The sequence below is a fragment of the Canis aureus genome, chromosome 29 (genome assembly GCF_053574225.1).
Source record: "Canis aureus isolate CA01 chromosome 29, VMU_Caureus_v.1.0, whole genome shotgun sequence".
Classification (NCBI taxonomy): domain Eukaryota; kingdom Metazoa; phylum Chordata; class Mammalia; order Carnivora; family Canidae; genus Canis; species Canis aureus.
The window spans coordinates 9,580,049-9,602,787 of NC_135639.1; the positions used below are offsets into that span (position 1 = coordinate 9,580,049).

The 22,739-nt window shown below is 37.9% G+C and overlaps 1 protein-coding gene across 15 annotated transcripts in view; it reads left to right on the forward strand.

Moving 5' to 3' along the window:
• ATE1 (arginyltransferase 1) overlaps positions 1-22,739 on the forward strand; it is a 165,388-nt gene that overhangs the window by 946 nt on the left and 141,703 nt on the right. For 5 of the 15 annotated variants that reach the window (XR_013367741.1, XM_077877378.1, XM_077877380.1 and 2 more), the window contains exons 2-8: positions 8-80; positions 1,999-2,062; positions 4,898-4,960; positions 9,627-9,730; positions 10,740-10,994; positions 15,397-15,629; positions 18,557-18,685. Coding sequence is in view for 14 of the 15 variants with exons in the window: in XM_077877378.1 (XP_077733504.1) it covers positions 8-80; positions 1,999-2,062; positions 4,898-4,960; positions 9,627-9,730; positions 10,740-10,994; positions 15,397-15,629; positions 18,557-18,685 (921 nt within the window). In the remaining variant the exon portion in view is untranslated. Of the gene's footprint in view, positions 1-7; positions 81-1,998; positions 2,063-4,897; positions 4,961-9,626; positions 9,731-10,739; positions 10,995-15,396; positions 15,630-17,465; positions 17,595-18,556; positions 18,686-22,739 lie in introns of all 15 variants that reach the window. The other 10 variants (XM_077877384.1, XM_077877386.1, XM_077877385.1 and 7 more) reach the window with 4 other exon arrangements.

The window sequence follows — 22,739 nt, forward strand, 5'->3', positions numbered from 1 at the left end:
TCATCAGGTTCCCGTCCAGAGGCTTATCCTTCCAGCAGGTGCTCGGATGCGCGATAATGATGGTCCCGCCGTGGCCCCAGGTGTGGAAACAGGTGCCGGTCATCAGTCCGTAGGGGGGTCGATACGTGACAGCAGCCCCGTGGTGCGGTCAGTTCCGCCGGGCCGGGCCGCTGGATGCTGCTGCTGCTCCTCCTCCTCCTGCTCCTGCTGATGCTGCTGCTGCTGGGGGCTCGTCCCCCATCGCAGGTGCAGAAGGCGGCGTGTCCGGTGGGCTGTTTGTGTGCACATAGGCGTGTGTGCATCCTTGGGGCACGGACACCTGGATAAAATGTCCGTGGAGGAGTATGCAAGACGCTGGGGACCGACCGCAGGCGCTGCTGGCGAGGGCGCCTGCTTGTACTAAAGTCTTAGAAAAATTTACCAGGTGTTTCTCTGCCTTGTCATTCCTCCACCCGCCTCCAGAAGGACGACAAAGCTAGCGTACAGGCGACTTTTTTTTCCCCCCTTCCTCCCATCGTGGCTCAGGTTTCTTTGGGAAGATTTGTTTGTAAGCAAAAAACGTTGGCGTTCGTTTCCTGCCGTGTCACGCATTGACACTTAACCAAAAATCTTTCAAGAAAGGAGTCTAGCATGGTGGAAAACGGGATAACCATGCAGATGTAAATTTAGGCAGCTTTACAAGAAAATGATTTGGGCGATTAGGGAGGGTAGGGCCCGTTTACTCACGAATGGAAATTGCTCATTTAGATGCTTGTGGGTAAGAGGTTGCAGAATGTGATACGATAGCCCTTAGGAGTGATGGTTATGAAGATCAGCTGAGCAGGAAAAGGTTTAGGGCTGTAGGGTTAAACGGAGGAAAACAGGAGGCAAATGACACGTGTGTGTGACAGTCCTGGAAGGTTAAAGACCCAGGAGAAACACAGCAAATGGTGGCAGTGGTTGCCTTAGGGTGTTAGGGATACCTCCTTTTTTTTTTTTCCCCAGAATTTTAATATTATGGCTACAGTGTGTATGTAATAAGCACTTTCTATTAAAGGTATCCGCAATGAGTATTTTCATAGATCCTTAGTTTTCTAGTAATTTTGGTAAGAGGAAATTGATTAACATAGATGTCCTTTGTGTAGAGTCCCTTGGCAGAAATCTGCTTTCTCCCTTTTCACCTAAAGAGAGAACTGTAAATTTCCATTATATTTATTTTGATTCTGATCATCTTTGCCATAGGGCAACCCACCTATTAGGTACGTAGGTTTTATTATTCCTGTTTTGTAGGTGAATTTGAGGCTCATAAAATAACTCCCTGTTAATGAGTGCCTGCCAGGCTTCTGGATATTTCTGTTTCTGAATACAGAGTCAAGCCTACTTGTGTCTGCCTACCTGTGATGCAGTGTGCTGTTTATAAGAGAAAAATTTACTTTTAACATTAATTTAGTCTGCCTTTTAATATTTTTCTGATAGTCTTCATTTTTTTCATGATTGCATACTTATTACATCGTATTGATAAAATCATAGTTCTTGTAATCACTGTTCTGTTCCTGGGCATCTCGATTACTTTCAGTTTTTATACACAAAAGGAACGTTGCTGTATACTTTTGCTTTATTTTCAATATCCAAGACTATGTTAAAAACCTAAAAATCAGGAAAATTTATATGCATAAGAAATTATTTGCTTTTCACTTAAGAGACCAGGTTATTAAATTATTAGGGATATTATTATGGCTTGAAAGTATGATGTAATCTGATCACAGTAAGGACCTTAAGTGTATGATGTCAGAGACTATTGGCTAATTCTTAATTAAATATGATCACTTTGCTGCATTTGATTTTTAAAATTAAGACCAATCTCTTTTTCATTTGTGTTATAGGTCAAACAGGAAGTATGTGCAAACTTTCATTTCCCCAGTGTGAACCAGATTTTTTTTTTTGGTTTAAAGAATGCTTTGAATTAAAAAAATGCAACCTGCTATAATTAAAATGGCACATGGCACTTATTTTTTTCAGGCATGTGGGCGCATTCAATGACAGTACAGGATTATCAGGATCTTATAGATCGAGGATGGCGAAGGTAAAGCTCTTTAATACAAAGATACTGCTCTTGTTATTTAGGTTCTTTAGAAAATTGCAACATATTGTTTGCTTTAAAATGTTTTCCTGGGGATCCCTGGGTGGTGCAGCGGTTTAGCGCCTGCCTTTGGCCCAGGGCGCGATCCTGGAGACCGGGGATCAAATCCCACGTCAGGCTCCCGGTGTGTGGAGCCTGCTTCTCCCTCTGCCTGTGTCTCTGCCTCTCTCTCTCTCTCTGTGCCTATCATAAATAAATAAAATAAAATAAAATAAATAAAATTTTAATAAAAATAAAAAAAAATGTTTTCCTGTTTTTGGAAAGATGTTTAAGAAATTTTTTATTATATTTCTTCATACAGTGATTCTGTTTATGAGGAGAACTTCAAATATACATAAATGTAGAGAGCACAGTATAAGGAACCTCATGTACCTATCAGTAGGCTTCAGCAGTTGTTAGCATTTTGCCAATCTTGTTTCATCAATTCTCCTTGCTCCGTGCAATGGAGTGAATGTTTGTGTGTCATTCTTACCCCTTCCCCCAGGTACATATGTTCAATCCTAATTTGATGGTATTTGGAGGTGGGCCTGTGGGAGGTGATTAGGTCAGAAGGTGGAGTCTAAACAAATGGAATTAATGCCCTTATAAAAGAGACCCTGGAGAGCTCCCTTGCCCCTTCTGCCATGTGAGGTTACAATAGAAATATGAGCTAGGACGCTTGTCTTCATCAGACATTAGGTGTGCCAGCACTTGGATCTTGGACTTTCCAGCCTCTAGAACTGTTGAGGAATACAGTTATGTGGTTTAGAAGGCACTCAGTCTGTGGCATATTGTTAGAGCAGCTCTAACAGACTAAGATGTTCCCTCCACCCCCACAACTAAATTAAAGCAATTTCAGGTATTCTATTTGTATGCCTATGATAAATATATGTCTCTAAGGAACATTCTTTTTTCCTTTTTAATGCATCTACAATACCATTACCATACTTTACACAATAATTTTTTGATGTCATCTATTACTTACTTTGACTTGGTTTTTTGCTTGTCTCAGAAATGTCTTTTTTTTTCTTTTTTTTTTTTGTAATTGGTTTATTTGAATCAGGATTCCATTGAGGCCCACACATTGCCTTTGGCGAAGATTTTTTTGGTAATTGCTTTTAGACAGACGATTTTAGAGTATATAAAGTTCCTTACGTAAATATGAACAGTGTTAAGTGCCCTGTGCCAATACGCCCCAAGAGACTTGGGATTAAGTATAGCAAATGAAACTTCATACCTTTCTTAAACCTAATAATGAGGCCCGAAAGGTAGATCTAGGTGAGATGTTAAAGGATTTTGTATGTCATGAAGAACTTTTTTTTTTTTTTTAAAGATTTTATTTATTCATAGAGACACACACAGAGAGAGAGAGGCAGAGACACAGGCAGAGGGAGAAGCAGGCTCCATGCAGAGAGCCTGACGTGGGACTCTATCCAGGGTCCCCAGGATCACGCCCTGGGCTGCAGGCGGCGCTAAACCGCTGCGCCACCAGGGCTGCCCTGAACTTTTTTTTTTTTTTTTAAGGCAGAAGGGAGCCATTGAAAACTTTTACATCAAAAGTGTGATGGAATTTGTGTTTTGGAAGTGAATTGTTCAGATAGCAGAGAGGTACTTGAGGGAGTTATTGAGAAGGCAGGAAGACTTGTTCCAGGGGTCATGGCAGGATCTGGACGTGAGATGGTATCTCATGATGATGCTGTCATCATTGGTGGCTGTAGGTTAGAAGATAAGTGGGAGGGGACAGTTGTAAGGTATATTTTAGAAGTAAAAAGCTTGCTGACTGTTTTAGAGGGAGGAATCTGAGATGATTCCCATGTTTCTGGCTTGGGAACCAAGTTCATGTATGTTTGCTTGGGCAGCCATAACAAAATACCAGCGACTGGGTATCTTGAACAGCAGGTATCTGTTCTCAGTACTGAAGGCTGAAATTCCCAAAAATCTGGTGTCTTCAGCTTTATTTTTTTCTGAAGGCCTTTCCTTGGCTTATACATTGCTGCTGCCTTTTTGCTGTGGCTTCGTAGTCCTTTCTCTTTGTGTGTGTGTATCCCTAGTGCCTACTGTCTCTTTGTCCAGTTTCCTTTCCTTTTTTTTTTTTTAATTGAGAGAGAGCACGATTGGGGGGAGGGGGGGTGGCGAGAGGCAGAGAGAGAAGGAGAAGCAGAATCCCTGCTCAGCAGGGAGCCCATTGTAGGGCTCAGTCCTAGTACCCCGGGATCATGACCTAAGCTGAAGGCAGATGCTTAACTGACTCAACCCCCAGATGCTCCCAGTTTCCTTTTCTTATACTCACAGCATTCAGATTGGGTTAGGGCTCATTTTAACTGTCATTTTAACTTGATCACCTCTTTAAAGGTTTTATTTCTAAATACAGTCCCATTCTGAGGTACTAGGGGTTAGGACTTTAAAATACAAATTTTGGGCTACCTTGTGTTTAGTGCACATGGAACCCTCATGTGTGGATATTGGTGTCACGACAACTGATCAGTTTCCTCTGACTGCCTCTATGGTATTGAGGATTGGAGGTGTGTTGGTATTGGAAGGATTGCAGGTACTGCTGAGAAGGGTGTCTGAGGTGAAGAAGTTTGGAGTACGTATGTCAAGATTTAGGAAAGAAAAGGCTAGACTCTGTCCATGGTATGCCTATATTGCAAGATTATTTAGGTTATGAAGAGTAAATTTAAATGTTTTTACATTATTGATTAGGTTTTTACTTTAATTAATTTTGTGCACCTGTACTAGTCTACTTTGGTATATGTGATAAATGTGTAAGACATTAACAAAATTACTTTTTAATTTTAGAAGCGGGAAATATGTGTACAAGCCTGTCATGAATCAAACATGTTGTCCTCAATACACAATAAGGTAAGAAAGAGAATCTATGTATAATACAAAGAGTATGTATAATTCTTTAGTGACATCTTTTTTTTTACATGTTAATTTTCATTCTAGCTGTATATTCTTGATAAAAGCAAATGAGTTGTATCTTTTTTACATACTGATGCTACATTTCTACATCCTCAATATCTTAGAATAATACTGTTTAATGGTTTGGGTGTAAATAGGATATGAAAAAGTACTATTTGGCAATCTAGTCGATAGTATCATGACACTGAAATATTAGAACAATACTCCAGTTGCTTTTAGGTATCAAGTGTTTTTATATTATTAGCTTGGGGATTTCCACGCTGAACATAGTGCTTGCATTCAAATAGTACTATAGGGCCTGTAGAAAGAGGAGGAGGACTGACATTTAATCTGCCATATATATTCAGAGTGCAGTTTTCTTCTCTGGAGAACTTAAATGAAAAAGTCTGTTTTCTTACAAAGTGTGTGCTTAACCAGCAAACCCCAGCATAACATGGAAGGATTTTCCCTCAGATTTTGAAGATCTTCTTTTCTCTTGTTGTCTTCCTTGTCTTCCTCTTCTTCTGGTAGAAACTAGGGAAAAGTATGTTATCCTTGTTAAGCATTTGTCTACGGTTTCAATGTGAATATATTCTCTCAATGGAAAAGCAGACACAATTGTAGCCATCACAGTTTGGCTGATTCTCACACCTCTTTCCCTTAGTTGCTCTTGATTTGTTTGGGGGTTGAAGACTTTTGACAATCTGATGAAAGGTTACAGACCCTTTCTGCAGCAAAACAAAACAAAAGGGAGGGAGCAGATAGGCAAAAATATCTAACATTTTGTGTATTAATTTTAGGATCATCGTGGGTTCCCAATAGGCTGTCAGAGTTCCATTGATTCCTGGTTAAGAATCCTTTCTCTTTTCTAACTGGTCATAGAACTGAACAGTAAAGAGGAAAGATGGGTGTGTGGTTTACTAACATCTCACTTGTTATACTGAGACAGCTGTGCTGTCCTCTTGCAGTTTTAGTGGTTATGAAGCAGTGACATCGTCAAAGGCAGAAGTCATTTTCCTTCAAATAACAATTTATTATTGGATTATGGCCAGGATTCTGTTTAAGTAAGTCTAGGACTGATTTGCTAGGACCCTGAGAATCTCTAATCAGAAAAGGTCAAAAAAAAAAAAAAAAAAAAGGGTCGGTTTCAGTGGGTTAAAGAAAAAGACCAACCCTCTATAATTTATTGGGTGCCTCTCAATGCAAAGCACTGTTCTGGGTATATTGCTTTCATGAAAGGGATTCAGTTAACTTTGCAAAACAAAATAATTATAAAATGTTACTTTTTTAAATATGTAGATAATCTTTTTTTTTTTTTTAAAGATTTTATTTATTTATTGAGAGACAGAGAGAGAGAGAGAGGCGCAGAGACACAGGCAGAGGGAGAAGCAGGCTCCATGCAGGGAGCCTGATGTGGGACTCCATCCCAGGTCTCCAGGATCCCGCCCTGGGCTGAAGGCAGGCGCTAAACCACTGAGCCACCCAGCCTGCCCTGAAATGTGATTTTTTTTTTTTTTTGCATGATATCAAACATATCCTGAATTGTTATCCTTTACACAACTTCATTATATGCATTGATATTATAGAGTCATTTTGCATACTACAGTATGCAGCCTTTTTACTACAGTATTTATAACGAGACCTAATATGAAGGCAAGCGATTATAATATACAACGTAGCTCATTAGACAGATGTTAGGGACTGCCCAGTATGTGAGTGTAAATGAGGATGAGCTTCCTTGGCTATGAATTTTTTTTCTAGTTTTTGTATAGAATTATATATGCTAGTAATTTAAATATCAAACAATTCCATAAAGCTTATTATGCAAAACTGTAGTCCTCTGAACATCCCGAATTCCTCTCAGTACAGTCACTCTCAAATTTTTTAACTGATTCTTAAATTTTTTCTTCTTCTACCTTTGAGTGATATGGTTATATAAAATTATCTTCTTTTGGGGTTTAAAAAATTATCTATGGGTTTCTCTCTTTAAAAGGTAAGGATTTAACTTAATTTTTTTCTCATTATCTCTGGATTACTCTCTTTGAAAAATAAGGATTTACTTTATTTCATTCCTGATGCCCTGTGACATTCAAACTCCTTTTTGTCCTCATTGCCAACTTTCCAGCTCAGAAGTATTGTAATTTTGGATGGGTGTAGTTGCTATATTATGACCTATAAATATGCTGTACAGTTGTGTATTATGAATGCTTTTTCTTTTCTTCACAAATTTTTGCTTTCCACAGAGTTGATAATCGTCTTTTTTGTTTGCTTAGTATAGTTTGCTGTACTCATTACCAGGTGATTTTAGAAATCCTCCTACAGTTGTATAAATTTCCTCATGGTATATATAGATGTTTCTGGTGCTCTATCACTTCTGTCCTCTTGATGAATATTTCTGTGTTGTCTTCTGACCTGCTGTGATCTGGACAGGTTGTCTCTCCAAGTAATGCATCACTGTCACCTCAGGATCTTTTCTTACTGCCATCTTGGGGAGTCTCTTTGTTTTTTTGTATTTTTTGTGGGTTATTTTTTTAAAGATTTTTATTTATTTATTCATGAGAGACACACACAGAAAGAGAGGGGCAGAGACATAGAGAAGCAGGCTATCCAGAGGAAGCTTGATATGGGCCTTGATCCCAGGACCCTGGGATCACACCCTGAGCTGAAGGAAGATGCTCAACCACTGAACCACCCAAGCATCCCTTGGGGATTCTCTTTGGATCCCATGTCTCCTCTGACCTTTCTTGAATTATTTCCTCATTTTAGTGTAGCTCATCTTTTAATAGCTTTCTTGAGAAAAAGTATACGAGAAGTACTTTTTTTTTTTTTTTTTTTACTTTGTTTGAATTTTTTTTTTTAAGAGTGAGTGTGCAAGTGGGGGCAGAGGGAGAGGGAGAGAGAGGATCCCAAGCAGGCTTCGTGCTCAGCATGGACCCCAACTCTGGGCTCCATCTCACAACCCTGAGATTGTGACTCTGAGATCATGACTTGGGCCCAAACCAAGAGTCAGATGCTCGTCCCCCTGAACCACCCAGGTGTCCCTGTTTGAAAATGTTTTAATTCACCCCTCAAACTTTTAGTTTGGCTGGGCTATATATAGAAGTGTAGATTAGAAATAATATTGCTTTAGAATTTTGAAGGCTTTGCTTCTAATTCTTGTTCCTTTGTCCAAAAAGTTTTCTTTTTGAAGGATTGTTTGTCCTCAGGGTTCTGATATTTCACATCTGGCGGTGTGTCTGTCTACATTCATTGTGTACAGATTTAAGGGGTCCTTCTTACCTGGGCCTCCTTATCATATCCTTCACAGTTTTCTTTTATTATTTTGTTGATCTTCCCATTTTCTTTTTTTTATTCTTTAATAATGTCTTCAGTTGAACTTTTTTTCTCTTTCTCTTCAGTTTTCCATTCCTTTTGCTGTATCTTTTGGGAGATTTCCTCAAGTTGAATTTCCAAGTCTTCTGTTTAATTTTTTCTCCTATTATATTTTTACTCCTTTTATTTAATAGTGTTTTTTAATAAAGATTTTTATTTATGAGAGGCACAGAGGCAGAGACACAGGCAGAGGGAGAAGCAGGCTCTCTGTGGGGAGCCTGTTGCAGGACTCGATCCCAGGATCCTGGCATCACACCCTGAGCCAAAGGTAGACGTTCAACCCCTGAACTACCCAAGTGTCCCTAAGTTTTTACTTCTGAGAAATTTTTGGTTTTGGACTCTTTTTCGATAACCTCTCATTATGTGGTTGTAATAGCTAAAGAGAAACAAGAGTGTGTTCTTCCTAGGATATTTGTATTTTTTTAGGCTGTCGTCTTCCTGTATATTCTCCAAGTTACCTTTTCCAGTATTTTTGGCACTTTGTAGAGGTTCTCCTCGAGTGTCCAGGAATTCTGACTTCCCATTGTGGAGTTCCTGAGGTCAGACTGGTCTTCAGGTCTGATCACATTCTGGTGAGAAAGTGCTGGTGTTTACAGCTGGGTTAGGAAATGGGTTGGAGATCTCACGGTTCAGTACATAGATTTTAATTTAAGCTTCCTGTTTCTGGTACATTTCAATTGTTTTCCACTGTGCCTGCCTCCTTATGTAGGAGGCCCTATTTTTTACTCTTTCCTAAATGTGCAGCTTTCCCCTGGGCCATGTAGGGAGTCATCTGGGTAGAGTGGTGAAGGGCCTCAGACATCTGACTGCTTCGAAAACAGATTTCAAGAGATCTTTCTATTTTTAGACTCACCTTCACTCATATCTCCTGAGGTATCAGGTATCAACCAATCCCTAAGACTTGTAGAGAGAGAATGTAGAGAAAATTGGTTATCTTTCTGGCTTTTTCCACTGTTGGCTCAGGAGTCAACATTCTTTGGTCTGCTGTCAGTTACCACTTGTAATGTGCTGTCTAGCATCCAACATTTCCCCTATTCTATTTTTCTCAGGGATTTATGTCTTTTTCTTTTTTTCTGATTCCTTAATGTAGTTGTAGTGAGGTTTGGAGTGGAACTAGAGGCGATATCAAGCCTTGTCTTTAACTGGAAATCCTAGGCATGAGTTTTGCCTCACTGTACTAGATACTGTCCAGAATTCATTTTATTTCTTCTAGTTTCAGTTCACTTTTTAAATATTTATTTTGCTTTCCTAGGTGCCGACCTTTACAGTTTCAGCCATCAAAATCTCACAAGAAGGTTTTGAAAAAAATGTTGAAATTTCTGGCTAAAGGGGAAATTTCCAAAGGAAATTGTGAGGGTAAGATGAGTTGGGGGTCTAAAAGCTCTTTACTTTAAAATGATGTAGGTTTCCAAGGTTCTCACTTTTGGTTATTTCTTAAGTAGGGGAATGGGTCCTTAACTACAGTCAGGTTGTACTGTTACTCTGGTGGTGGGGATTGCTGTTAGTGCTTCTGTGACTGTCACCACTAGCCAGAAAGTCAAGGATACAAGGAATGTCTGTCAGGGAAAGAAAGTCCAGCCTCAGAAGAAGATGGAGGACAGTTTTAAAGATGTTGTGATGTCTTGAGTTTATTGGAACTTTAGTCTTCACAGTGCTTTGACAACTCTTACCTTACTTGATCCTCGCAGTACCTTGTGAAGTAAATGGAAAATGGTATTATGTCTGAGAAACAGATGCTTCAGTGCACTTTACACAGGATTGCACAGTCACTGTGAAGGATGAGCTTGACTTCTAAATTATTTATGTCTACAACTTAATTCATAAGAGTGATGTAAAAGTGTCAGGGTAAACAGCTATAACAAAAAGATATCAAAATGCAATGACTAAAAAATGATAGAAGTCTGTTTCTTTCCTCATAGAACAGTCTAGCGTGGGTACTCCATGTTAGCTTGCAACTCTGTTCCCCACCCCATCCCCATCCTTTCTGGGACTTCCTTCAACGTGTGATTTCCAAGGTCACTCTGGTTTTTACTAATCTAGCCAGTGGGGAGGGTAAAGAATGGAAGTTCAGGGTTACAAAATTCCTTTAAAAACAAGCAAGGCCTAATTGGACATGTCAATTTGGTTATGTTCCATTGGTGGGGGCTTGCTTAAAACCTGCAGAGGGACTGGTGGTGCACATCCCTGCTTGAGCACTGCAGTCTTAACTACAGGTCTATTACTTTGGAAGCCAGGAGAATGGATTTGATGCAAACACATAGTCTCTCCCACATGGGGAAAAAAGGGGACTCCCCCCACCCCCCATGTTTATCGTTTCTGTGTCAGATGGCCTGGCTGATGGACTTTGATTTCTTCTGATTTGTAGATGAGCCCATGGAGCCCACCATGGAGGACACCGTTGCAGGTGACTTTGGGTTGATAAATAAATTGGATATACAGTGTGACCTTAAAACACTCAGTGATGACGTCAAAGAGAGCTTTGAGAGTGAAGAGAAGAAGAAAGGAAGAAGCCCCAAAAAAGAAGAATCTAAGGAATTAATTCAGTCACAACATATAGAGGAGAAGTTGGGCTCTGGTGAACCATCCCATCCAATTAAAGTGCACACAGCTCCTAAACCAGGTAGGGCAAGTTTGCTTTGCAGCCATTTTAGAGTCCTGGTAAGTGATTTTCTTTGTGCTTGAGACTTTGTAGCCCCTGGGCTCCTATCAGCTAAAAACACGAATTATGTGAAATCTTAGATCCATATTTTTAGAATTTATTGTTACTTGAATTTAAATGGATAGATCATGTCTTTTAAAAACTGTTATGTTTAAAAAGCCTGAAATAATAGTTTTGTTATCCCTAAATACAGGTATTTTAAAAGAGTTCCATTTCTTCTTACTACCTTAGGACCCTGGAAGTTTGAGGATCAAATTTTTATCTGTGAAAAAATGTAATGCTAGACATTTTTATTTTTGGTGTGAAGTGAGGCAAAGTAAATCTTAGGTATTATGTTCAAAGTACAGACATTGTAAAGTTCTTTAGTTTATCATTAGATTTTTTTGTAATCATAATGAATTTTTAGTTTAAAAATTTCCAGATTTTGATGTTTAGCTTCATCTTTAATAAAGCTAAATTTTTTTTCCTACATTTCCACTTATAAAAGAATTAGGTTTTAAAAAATGTATCCAACATTGGGGCACCTGGGTGACTCATTTGGTTAAGTGTCTGATTTTTTTTTTTTAAGATTTTATTTATTTATTTATTTTTAAATTTCTATTTATTTATGATAGTCACAGAGAGAGAGAGAGAGAGAGAGAGAGGCAGAGACACAGGCAGAAGGAGAAGCAGGCTCCATGCACTGGGAGTCTGACGTGGGATTCGATCCCGGGTCTCCAGGATCGCGCCCTGGGCCAAAGGCAGGCGCTAAACCGCTGCGCCACCCAGGGATCCCAAGATTTTATTTATTAATGAGAGACACAGACAAGAGAGAGAGAGGCAGAGACACAGGCAGAGGGAGAAGCAGGCTCCATGCAGGGAGCCTGACGCGAGACTCGATCCTGGGTCCCCAGGATCCCTCCCTGGGCTGAAGGTGGCGCCAAACCACTGAGTCACTGGGGCTGCCCCTGATTTTTAATTTTTTAATTATTTTTTAGATTTTATTTATTTATTCATGAGAGAGACAGGCAGAGGCAGAGGCAGATGGAGAAGCAGGCTCCCTGTGGGGAACCTGATGTGGGACTGGATCCCAGGACCCCAGGATCATGCCCTGAGGTGAAGTAGACGCTCAACCATTGAGCTCCCCAGCTGTTCTTGTATGGTTTTTTTAAAAAAATTATTTCATAAAATGTCAGTTTGGATAGTTATGCTTCAGTTCTTGAATTTGTTTATACAAAATGATCCAAAGGAGACATTTTTATTACCATTTTAGTTTTTCTTATCTAAATCATGTTAACATACAGAAAATTTTGTTTGCATTTTGCTTGAATAGTTTTTTTTTTTAAGCTTTTACTTATTCATTCATGACAGAGAGAGGCAGAGACACAGGCAGAGGGAGAAGCAGCTCCATGCAAAGAGCCGGATGTGTGGGACTCGATCCTGGGACTCCGGAATCACTCCCTGAGCCGAAGGCAGATGCTCAACTGCTGAGCCACGCAGGCGTCCCTTGAATAGTTTTTTTTAATGGTACTTTTATGGTACTTAAAGGGATGCCAACTGAGATTTCATTCTAATTAGTAAGACTAGTCCAATAAAATGTTCCATATGATTTAGATAATTTCTTTCAGTGCTTACTCTCTTGGGTGATAGGGTCAGTTCTTTATTATTTTAATTGTTATAAGATTACTTACAGTTTGTTTTAAATTTTTTAATTTTGGAAATGTAGACAGTATCAGAATGAACTTCCACATACCTTGCTCTCATGTGACACTATTACTGACTTATGGGCAACTGTTGTTTCATCTGTACTCATCATCCAGTTGCCCCCTCCAATGCTGTATTGAAACAAATTCCAGACACTGTATTGTTCCATATGTCAGAATGCATCTCTAAAAGATAATAACTTTGGGGATGCCTGTGTAGCTCGGTTAAGCATCCCACTTGTGATTTGGGGCCAGGTCATGATCACATTAGGTTATGAGATCAAGCCCTGCTTTGGGCTTCATGCTCAGCAAGAAGTCTGCTTAAGATTTTCTTCCTCTTCCTCTTTCCCCACTCACATCTGTGAGCTCATGCGCACACTCTCTCTAAAATAAATCTTAAAAAAAAATAAATAAATAAAAACTTTCAAATACATATTCACAGTACCACTATTATACCAAAGTAAGATTCCTTATGTTACTGAATATTCCATGTTTAAGTTTCTAATATTTAAGTATTTGTATCAGGATCCAAACATAGATGCATATTGCAGTTGGTTGACAGAGAAAATTTCTGTAGGTCTGTAGGTTCTGTCCATCGCTTCCACTTTTTATTTGCACTTTATTTGTTGAAGAAACTAGGTTGGCTGTTCTGGGTTATTTGATTACATCTGCAGTGCAGTTTAACATATTCCTGTACTGGCCTGTAAATTGATAGTTGGATCTAGAAATTCAAGACTAAATCAGATCAGATTCAAGATTAAATTGTTTTGTTTTTGTTTTTGGTGTTTTTGTTTTGTTTTGCTTTTTCGGGGGGAGAGAGAGGTCTTTTTTTTTTTTTTTTTTAAGATTTTTATTTATTCATGAGAGACAGAGAGGCAGAGACATAGGCAGAGGGAGAAGCAGGCTTCTCATAGGGAGCCCGATGTGGGACCCGATCCCCTGACCCGGGATCATGCCCTGAGCTGAAGGCAGATGCTCAACCACTGAGCCACCCAGGTGTCTGAGAGAGAAGTCTTAATCAGATTTGAAAACTGTTTATTTGAAGGTGGGTAAGTTTACTTCATGGGTGGTGGAAATGTGCTTTGAGACACATAATGTCTGGGTACCTCTCTTTGTTAATGCTAATAGCCATGGATCAGAGCTCAATGCTTAAATCCTTTGATCCATTAGATATTCTTTTTTTTTAATTTTATTTTTTTTAAAGATTTATTCATGAGAGAGCAAAGAGAGAGAGGCAGAGACATAAAGCAGAGAGTAGCAGGCTCTATGCAGGGAGCCCAATGTGGGACTCGATCCCAGGACTCCAGGGTCACACCCTGGACTGAAGGCAGATGCTTAACCGCTGAGCCACCCAGGTGTCCCTAAACATTTTATTTATTTATCCATGAGAGATACAGAGAGAGGCAGAGGCACAGGCAGAGGGAGAAGCAGGCCCCACACAGGGAGCCCGATGTGGGACTCGATACTAGGACTCCAGGATCACTCCCTGAACCAAAGGCAGATGCTCAACCACTGAGCCACCCAGGTACTCCAGTACTCTGGGTCTTGATTTTCTTTTCTATAAAATTGAACTTGTTAGTCTTATAAAACTTTATATTGCTGACTTTCGTGTGATTTGTAAATACTGTTTTAGGATATTAAAATAACATTTTTTGTTAATAACCTTAAAAGAATTACAAAAGTATGTTCATTATTAGAGAATTTGGAGAAAAGAGAACACTGCAAGAAAAAGAGCAAGAAAAGTCCTTTCTCTACTTTCTAAACCTGTGTAAAATGACTGTTAGCAGAGTGGTATGTTTCTTTCCAGGCTTTTTTCTGAATATTTTCCATGTATCTATTTATACATAAGTGGAATTACTTTCTAATCTTATGTAATGACAAATTTCTGAAAACTTCTAAGAATTTCAAATGACTATTTGATATTCTGCTTAGTTTTAAAAAGTATATAATAATTCTGTTATTGGGCATTTAAATTATTTTGAAGTTTTCATTTGTGTTCATTATTTGCCTGTAGCTTTTAATGATCTTAGCATCAAGTCCTTGAAGATGCTTACTAGGTGAAAGGGCATGCACTAAAATTTGTGGTTTATTGAAGTTAAAATTTTTATATCTTAAAGGCCTTAAGTTTGATATTTTCTCTTTTAATTCAAACTAAACTCTTATTAACTGGAACTGAACAAATGAGTCCTTTTGGTTAGATAGACACAAATATTTAAAAGTAAGTGAGGGCATTTTTTCATTGAAAAACCTGCCAAAGTGTTTTCCGGGGTTAGTACTCATTTACTCCTAATCATGTATTTATGTCACCAGTGTTTTGAGAGAAATATCTCTCACGAATGCGCTGAAAATATCTGTGTCCTGAAGTAGAAGATATTTAGTTTTTTTTTCCAGCTTTTAAAGGCAAAGAAGTGGATGAATATTAATTTTTTTTTTAATTTTCAGAGTAGGAGCTGTGTGAAAAGTTTCTGTGACTATTTTCTTTGACAGTTTCTGCTTCTGAGGTAGAATTTTATGATTAACTTAGAGCTCTACACCAGAATCTCCTGAAACCTCTATCTACAAAGCTGACTTAACTATTGAAACTCTTTGGACTTAATTGTATAGAACCTTTGAGATTTTTGAAGAAAAAAAAATTTCTAGAGTCAAATGTGATTGATCTAATATTTTGCAATTGTTTTTAGGCAAAGGGGCAGATTTGAGTAAGCCTCCATGTCGGAAAGCAAAGGAAATCCGGAAAGAAAGGAAAAGGTTAAAACTCATGCATCAGAACCCAGCTGGAGAACTAGCAGGTTTCCAGGCTCAAGGTGAACCGCCATCTTTGTTCCAACCAAAGGCTAATAAATCCAACCAGCCCAAATCACTTGAAGATTTAATTTTTGAATCTTTACCAGAGAATGCATCACACAAGTTAGAGGTACTTTGGAGGGTGTTTTATTTTGTTGTTGTTGTTGGTACCTTGTTTATTTTCATTTGAGGTTATATAAATTGATGTTTTGCTGTTTAAATAATGGGAAATTAAAGTGAACTGGGATGGAGAAGTATTTGTAGTTAGTAAGCTAACTGCTATTTGAGAAAAACTTTTTTCTTTTTAAGATTTAAAATAAATACTTTTAGGTGGTTTGGCTACTAATTCCAGTTTTAGCATGTTACTTACTGTTTAAGGGACTCTGGTTTCTTGTATCCCTTGATTGAAATTTAGTAGTTAAAGGGACAAAATATACTATTTAAAATTTCATTTTTGCCAGTTTTGGTTACATTGTGAAGTAGAGCACATAATACTAGGCAAATCACTATTTTATCCATTCCAATATTCTGATCTTGATTAAGGCAACAAATGATAAAACATAAGTGAGCCAGCAATTAGCAATTAACTAAATAGTACTATGGTATAGTATTTTAATCCTCTCAATAATTATTTCAAAGATGTAGGCATAGTATGATTACTTTTAGAGTATTCTTATTAATTTTTATTTATATTCCAGATTAAGTCTACATTCTTCAGTATTTGGTATTTATACATTTTTTTCTGAAACATTAATGCTAATGATTTTATTCTCATATCTCATTAGTAACTGGTCATTGTTTGAATTTATAGCTTAATACTATCTAAGTGTCACTAATGACCTGATATTGAAAATTAACCTTAATGCAGTCTAAACCTTGGGATCATATATATTACCAGACATGGACATAAGTCTTAACAACTTTGACTAGCTGCTCAGATTTTGTTTTTTTGTTTTGTTTTTGCTGCTCTGATTTTGGTATTGACTTTCTCTTTCTCAAATTGTAAAGAGAATTGAATACACTACTTTATGTAATGAAGAGTCCTTTGTCTTTTGATCATAACTAATCATGTGTTCAGGACACCAGGCCCATCTCCCATATCAGTTCTACAGTGGGCAGCTTTTACTTTTTTAATGTAACGATACCTCAGATGGGCAGAGATTTTTTTTTTGTCCACTGTATGTCAGTCTTTTCAAAAGAATGACTTCTTATGGCACACATGAATATTTTCCAGTTAGCATTTTTATTATATTGCATTTGATTTTTTCTTTTACTCTTCTGTTTTGCTAAAACATTTTAGCTGGTTAGTATAAATAATTGATGTTAAATGTTCACCATTACTGTGTAATAAACTGTTGTTAATTCATCCTCATTTTATGTGTGAGGAAACTAGAGCACAAGGAGGTAAATTTCTTTGCTTGACCAAGATGGTGACATGAAAATTTGAGTAAAAGAAATCTAACTTTAGAGTCTTCGTTCTTAACTCTGCCATGAAATAGGAATACTTTGTGAGGGTTGTCTCTCACACTTATAAAAAAAATTTGTAAGTTTAGAGTTAGCAGTGATTCATGAAAAGTGTCTAAAAATACATTCACATTTTTACTTTTTCTGACTGATTTACTGAAGGTGAGTTGAATGTACCTAGAATTAAGAGTATTTATTTGTGTTTGTGTATTGAATGCCAGAAGTATTCTGCTGTTTTACAATAGAGTCCATCTTCCATAGTTCAGTCATAGGTCTTTGTCTTAAGAGTTCAGACAGGATTTTCTGCCTTTTTAATATGTCTGTAGGTTGGAGAAATAACTTAAAAAAATATTACTATCTTGTTGATTTTTAATGTTAAAATATTATCATATGTCTGTGCTTTAATATGGAAACTTTTGATTTCTTTTTGGGTGAGAGTAACTATTGCATATTCTGTGGAATAAATTAATTAATGAACATTGTTTTTTAACTCCTTCTGAAGGTGAGGGTGGTGAGATCATCTCCACCAAGTTCTCAGTTCAAAGCCACATTTCAGGAGTCTTACCAGGTCTATAAACGTTACCAGATGGTTATTCACAAGGACCCACCTGATAAACCAACTGTGAGCCAGGTCAGCAGGCCAAGTGTAATTTTTCTGTGCAAATGGAACTTTCCCCTCCATTTAATACCATTGTATTATAACTTGATTTATTTGTGGTACCTTGTATTTATATTCAATTGGCAGCATATCTGCAAAATGATAGGAGTATGGAGTAAGAGGCATTCTGAAAGTGCAGATTTTCCCTAACACACATTAATGCTAGTCACATGTAATTTCAAAGTGGAAGTAACACGTAAAATGAATTTTCTTTATTTAAAGTTATTATGTCTAGATGTATTTCTCTAAAAATTAATAAGTAGAGCTCTAAGATAAAATATTTATGAGGAAAAAACAAAAGAGCCTTTATATTTTTATGACAGGCATGCTTTGCACAACATGGTTAATATGCTTTATCTCCATTTAAAAGTCATGTGTAGACAGAGTTCATAAGGGCCAAATTATTAAGAAAAAAAAAAGCCAAATTATACTTTGTTGATGTACTACCTATACACAACTGAGTGGGACTAGAAAAGTAAGCTAGTAGAATTTTTTTAAAGATAATAGAATATTTTAATAGAAGTTCTCATATGCTTGTAATTTTATAAACCAGATTACCCAAGAAAAATGTGGAAGGGGAAAAATCTTAAAACACTTCATACTAGTAGAGGGGACAGAAGTAGTGCCCCACTACCATGAGCAACAATGTTGATTCTGTGCAGAGAACCACAGAGGGGGAAAGAGCAAAAAACAAAAGAAAAACAAATTGTCCTGGCCCTTACGAGTTAAACATTTTCATATGTAGTAGTATAAAGTTAGCACTTTAGGCTCCGTGCCAGTCAGCACGTTCCAGGGTTTATTCATTTCTTGAAAAACTCCAGTGCTGAGCTTTGGAAGTGGATTTGCGGAGATCTTACTCTAGCCTCACCTTCAGAAGCACATCACCGGGGAGAGATGTTTCAATAGCATTTGCTTGTATTTTCCTTGCTCTGAAGGTGAGGTTAGTCCCTGTCTCCTTTGAGGACCCAGAGTTCAAGTCGTCCTTCAGCCAGTCATTTTCTTTATATGTCAAGTATCAAATGGCCATACACCAGGATCCACCCGATGAATGTGGGAAGACTGAGGTACCTTTTGTGAAACGTTTTTTCCTATCTTGATGAGGTTGTCTGTGAAGAAGCATAATATAGAACTTTCTTTCACTATTTTCTTGTTACATAGAGCTGATGATCCTTTTCAATATACATGACTAAACTTTTGTGAAAACTAGTCCTACATGTGAGCATTTAAGTCCCTCAGAGAAAAAGGATAGATTCTTATTCACGGTTCTAAGAACCTGGTGTAGCGTGTTTGTGTCCAGTCATCAGGCTAAGTCAGCAGATATTACCGAGTGCTGGTTTTGTGCCAGAGCAGACCATGTGTCATGTACAGAGGGAAGAGTTAATAATTAAATGGGAAAGATGGACCAGTGAACATATCTTAAGAAACCAGTGGAAAAGAATCAAATATGTTGAGATTATATAGACTGTCACTTCACAAGCATTTACTGAGGGCCTCTATTTTCCAGCTGGAGAGATCTAAATGAATGAGAGATTGCATATTTCTCACAGGGGGATATATTAAAAGAAAGATGCCAACAGATGCAGAAGAATTAAATTTTGGGTTTGTTTTAATGACACAGACTGTTTTAGCTTAAAAGAGATGATTAGTAAGACAGGAGTTAATGCTGTATGTTCCCTGAGGGGGGCTGACTTTCAGGTCAGAATCTTACTAGATGAGTGTGGTCTGCAGACCAACAGCATCCACCTGGAATGGGATCCCACTTCAACGGTGCTGAATCCAAATCTGCATTGGGAATTAGGTCTCTGGGCAATTTGCATACTCATTCTGGTTTGGGAAGTGCTTCCTTAAGTTCCCTGTTGAAACATGCAGTTGTGGATGATGACAGTAAGGAGTCTGCCAGCTGTAAGAAGCAATCTTTGATATTCTCAGGGGGTCTTACTCCTTTTGAACATTATTCTTTCCTATTACCCTGGAAATCCTGGCTTTGTGCTTCCTGCTTATCAGGTATGAATGGTTGGGCCACAACACAAGGCCACGATCTGGTATGTTTACTGGGTAAAGATTCGTTTCCTGGAACTTTGCCTGCTTAAGCTTCAGGCGTCCAGTCCTGCAGACTAGTCCATTGCTAATGGTGTTCACAGCCTGATTGGGGCAACAGACGGATAGGCATTTCCAGTGCCATTTGGGTTGACTATTGGAGTAGAGTAAGTAGGTGAAGCCAGCTTAGTATAGGACAGGAGGTTAAAGAGGTTTTTTTCTGAAGGAGGTGACTTCTGAGCCAAGTCTTGAAGAATAAGTAAAGGTTTATCAGGCCAAAAGGGAGAAGGGCATTTTTGGCAACAGGACTGTGTATGTAAGAAATATAAAATGCTACCTATGGAATACTCTTGGTGAAGAAATAGAGCCTGAACTATATAAGCTTCTATTTTTTTTTTTTTAAGATTTATTTATTTATTCATGAGAGACACAGACACAGGCAGAGGGAGAAGCAGGCTCCATACAGGGAGCCCAACATGGGACTCGATCCTGGGACTCCAGGATCACACCCTGAGCTGAAGGCAGGCATTAAACCACTGAGCCACCCAGGGATCCCCTATATAAGCTTCTAGATAGAATAACCAGTTCACAGAAAATACGAGGGATAAAGGATTATTTAAAATGATACCTGGGCACTTTTGTAATCCAAATACATAATAAACAGTATTTTTTTTAATAAAATAATTTTTATTGGTGTTCAATTTACCAACATACAGAATAACACCCAGTGCTCATCCCGTCAGGTGTCCCCCTCAGTACCCGTCACCCACTCACCCCCACCCCCCCGCCTTCCTCCCCTTCCACCACCCCCAGTTCATTTCCCAGAGTTAGGAGTCTTTATGTTCTGTCTCCCTTTCTGATATTTCCCACACATTTCTTCTCCCTTCCCCTATATTCCCTTTCACTATTATTTATATTCCCCAAATGAATGAGAACATACACTGTCCTCCTCCGATTGACTTACTTCACTCAACATAATACCCTCCAGTTCCATCCACTTTGAAGCAAATGGTGGGTATTTGTTGTTTCTAATGGCTGAGTAATATTCCATTGTATACATAAACCACATCTTCTTTATCCATTCATCTTTCGATGGACACCGAGGCTCCTTCCACAGTTTGGCTGTTGTGGACATTGCTGCTATAAACATCGGGGTGCAGGTGTCCCAGCGTTTCATTGCATAGTATTTTTTTTTTTTAAAAAGGAGAAATGTCTAGATTCAAAGCTTAAAAGTTTAAAAAATATAACTACGGTACCGTAATCACACTCAGCAAACTTAACAGTAATTACATCATCTTATGCCCAGTATATGTTCGATTTTCTTTAGCTGTCTCAAAAATGTCTTTTTTTTTTTTTTTTTTTTTATAGTTGGTTTGTTTGGATCAAGATTCATGTAGGATCTATGCATCACATTTTATTTTTTATTTTTTTTATTGATATTCTTCTAAACATCTTTTAATTTAAAATAAATTTCCCTCTTGTTTTTAATAGCATTTTTGAAAGAAACTGGGTCGTTTATCTTAGAATTAATTTTGCTTTCTTCTATTGACACTTTCTGAAAATAGAAACAAATGTTTATACAATATATGTGCTTGTGTGTGATCTTTCTGTGTGGTGTGTGTATATGTATCTATGTATGTTTTTACAGTACATATACATGCACATGATTCCCCTTCTTTATTATATGAACATAGCATACTTGGAGGTTACACAAGAATAATATATGGAAATCTTCATTTTCTAGCTGCCAAGTATTAGCATGGTTTCTTTAGTCTGACCTTTAATGGTGGCCATTTGGTGATTTCTGGTCTTTTACCCTTTCATAAAGCATTGTAGGTGTACTCTTGTGCATAGAATTGTTTGTATTTTTGTCATTGTGTATTTGTTAGAAGCTTCAGGTTGCTGGGTCAGTTCCTCTCCACAGGGGTTCCTCTTCACAGGGATTGTAGCCAGCAATCTGTGAGAATGCCTATTCCTCCAATGCCTTGGTCACTCAGATTTTTATAATTGTGAATTTTTGCCATATACATGCAAATGAAATTTGTGTGGTTTTAATTTTCATTTCTTTTATTATAAATGAAATTGAGCATGTTTTCTTATGTTTAAAATCCATTTGAGTTTTATCTTCTGTGAACCATGTGGTCATAGTTTTGCTTGTTTTTCTAGGAGTATTGATTTTTTTTCATTCATTTCTTAGACACTGTTTATATAATAAGGACTTATGCCCTTGGGATAAAAGTTGCAGATTTTTTTTTAGTTTATCATTTATCTTTCTACTTCACTTTTGGTGTTTTGTAGTGCCATCAAATAATCAAGGGGCCAGAATTTGTAGACTTTAAAGTCTTGGACTTTTAACCTTAGTGGTAATAAAGAATTATTGAAGGATTTTAGATAGTGTAACTAGAGAATTCCATTTAGTTGTGTTAGAATTTGATAGGCAACAAAAAACCGAAGTTGAATTGATTTTAAGAAGGGATTTATTTGCATATGTAATGAAGAAGTTTTGGCTTCACTAGATCTCAGGAAAATACCATTAGTGTTTCTTGCTTGTGGTCTCCCACCTTGCTTTCTTTGTAAGGGTCGAATCTGAACCAGGCACATGGTGGCAGAGATAATGATGTCAGTTTAAGGTACGTTGTTCTCACAACAAGTGATCTCAGCAAAAAATAACGTGCACTTCTTATTTCAGTAAGAAGTCCCAAGGAAGGTACTGATTGGCCCAACTTGAGATCTATTCTTATCCCTGAACCAGCCACTGTGATGACTGGGGGATGGAGAACTCTGGTCATGTTGGATCATGTGTTCTACCCAAGAGCTTCAGTGGAGGAAGGTACTTATTTGAACCACATGTTTTAAAAAGAGTAGAGGAGTGGTTCCCACTAGAATGTTGGCCAAGGGCAGGTGTGTGCGGGAGGTTTTACTAAAGAGTGGTGAGACTTGAGGCAGAGCCAGCGAGGTATGATGGACTTGAAGTCCACACTAGTAGGAAGAGGATGGTGAGGGTACAGCAGACACTTCAGAGATAGAGTTGTTGAAGATTTGGTGTTTGACTTTGGAAGTTGGAAATGGAGGGGAGGGATG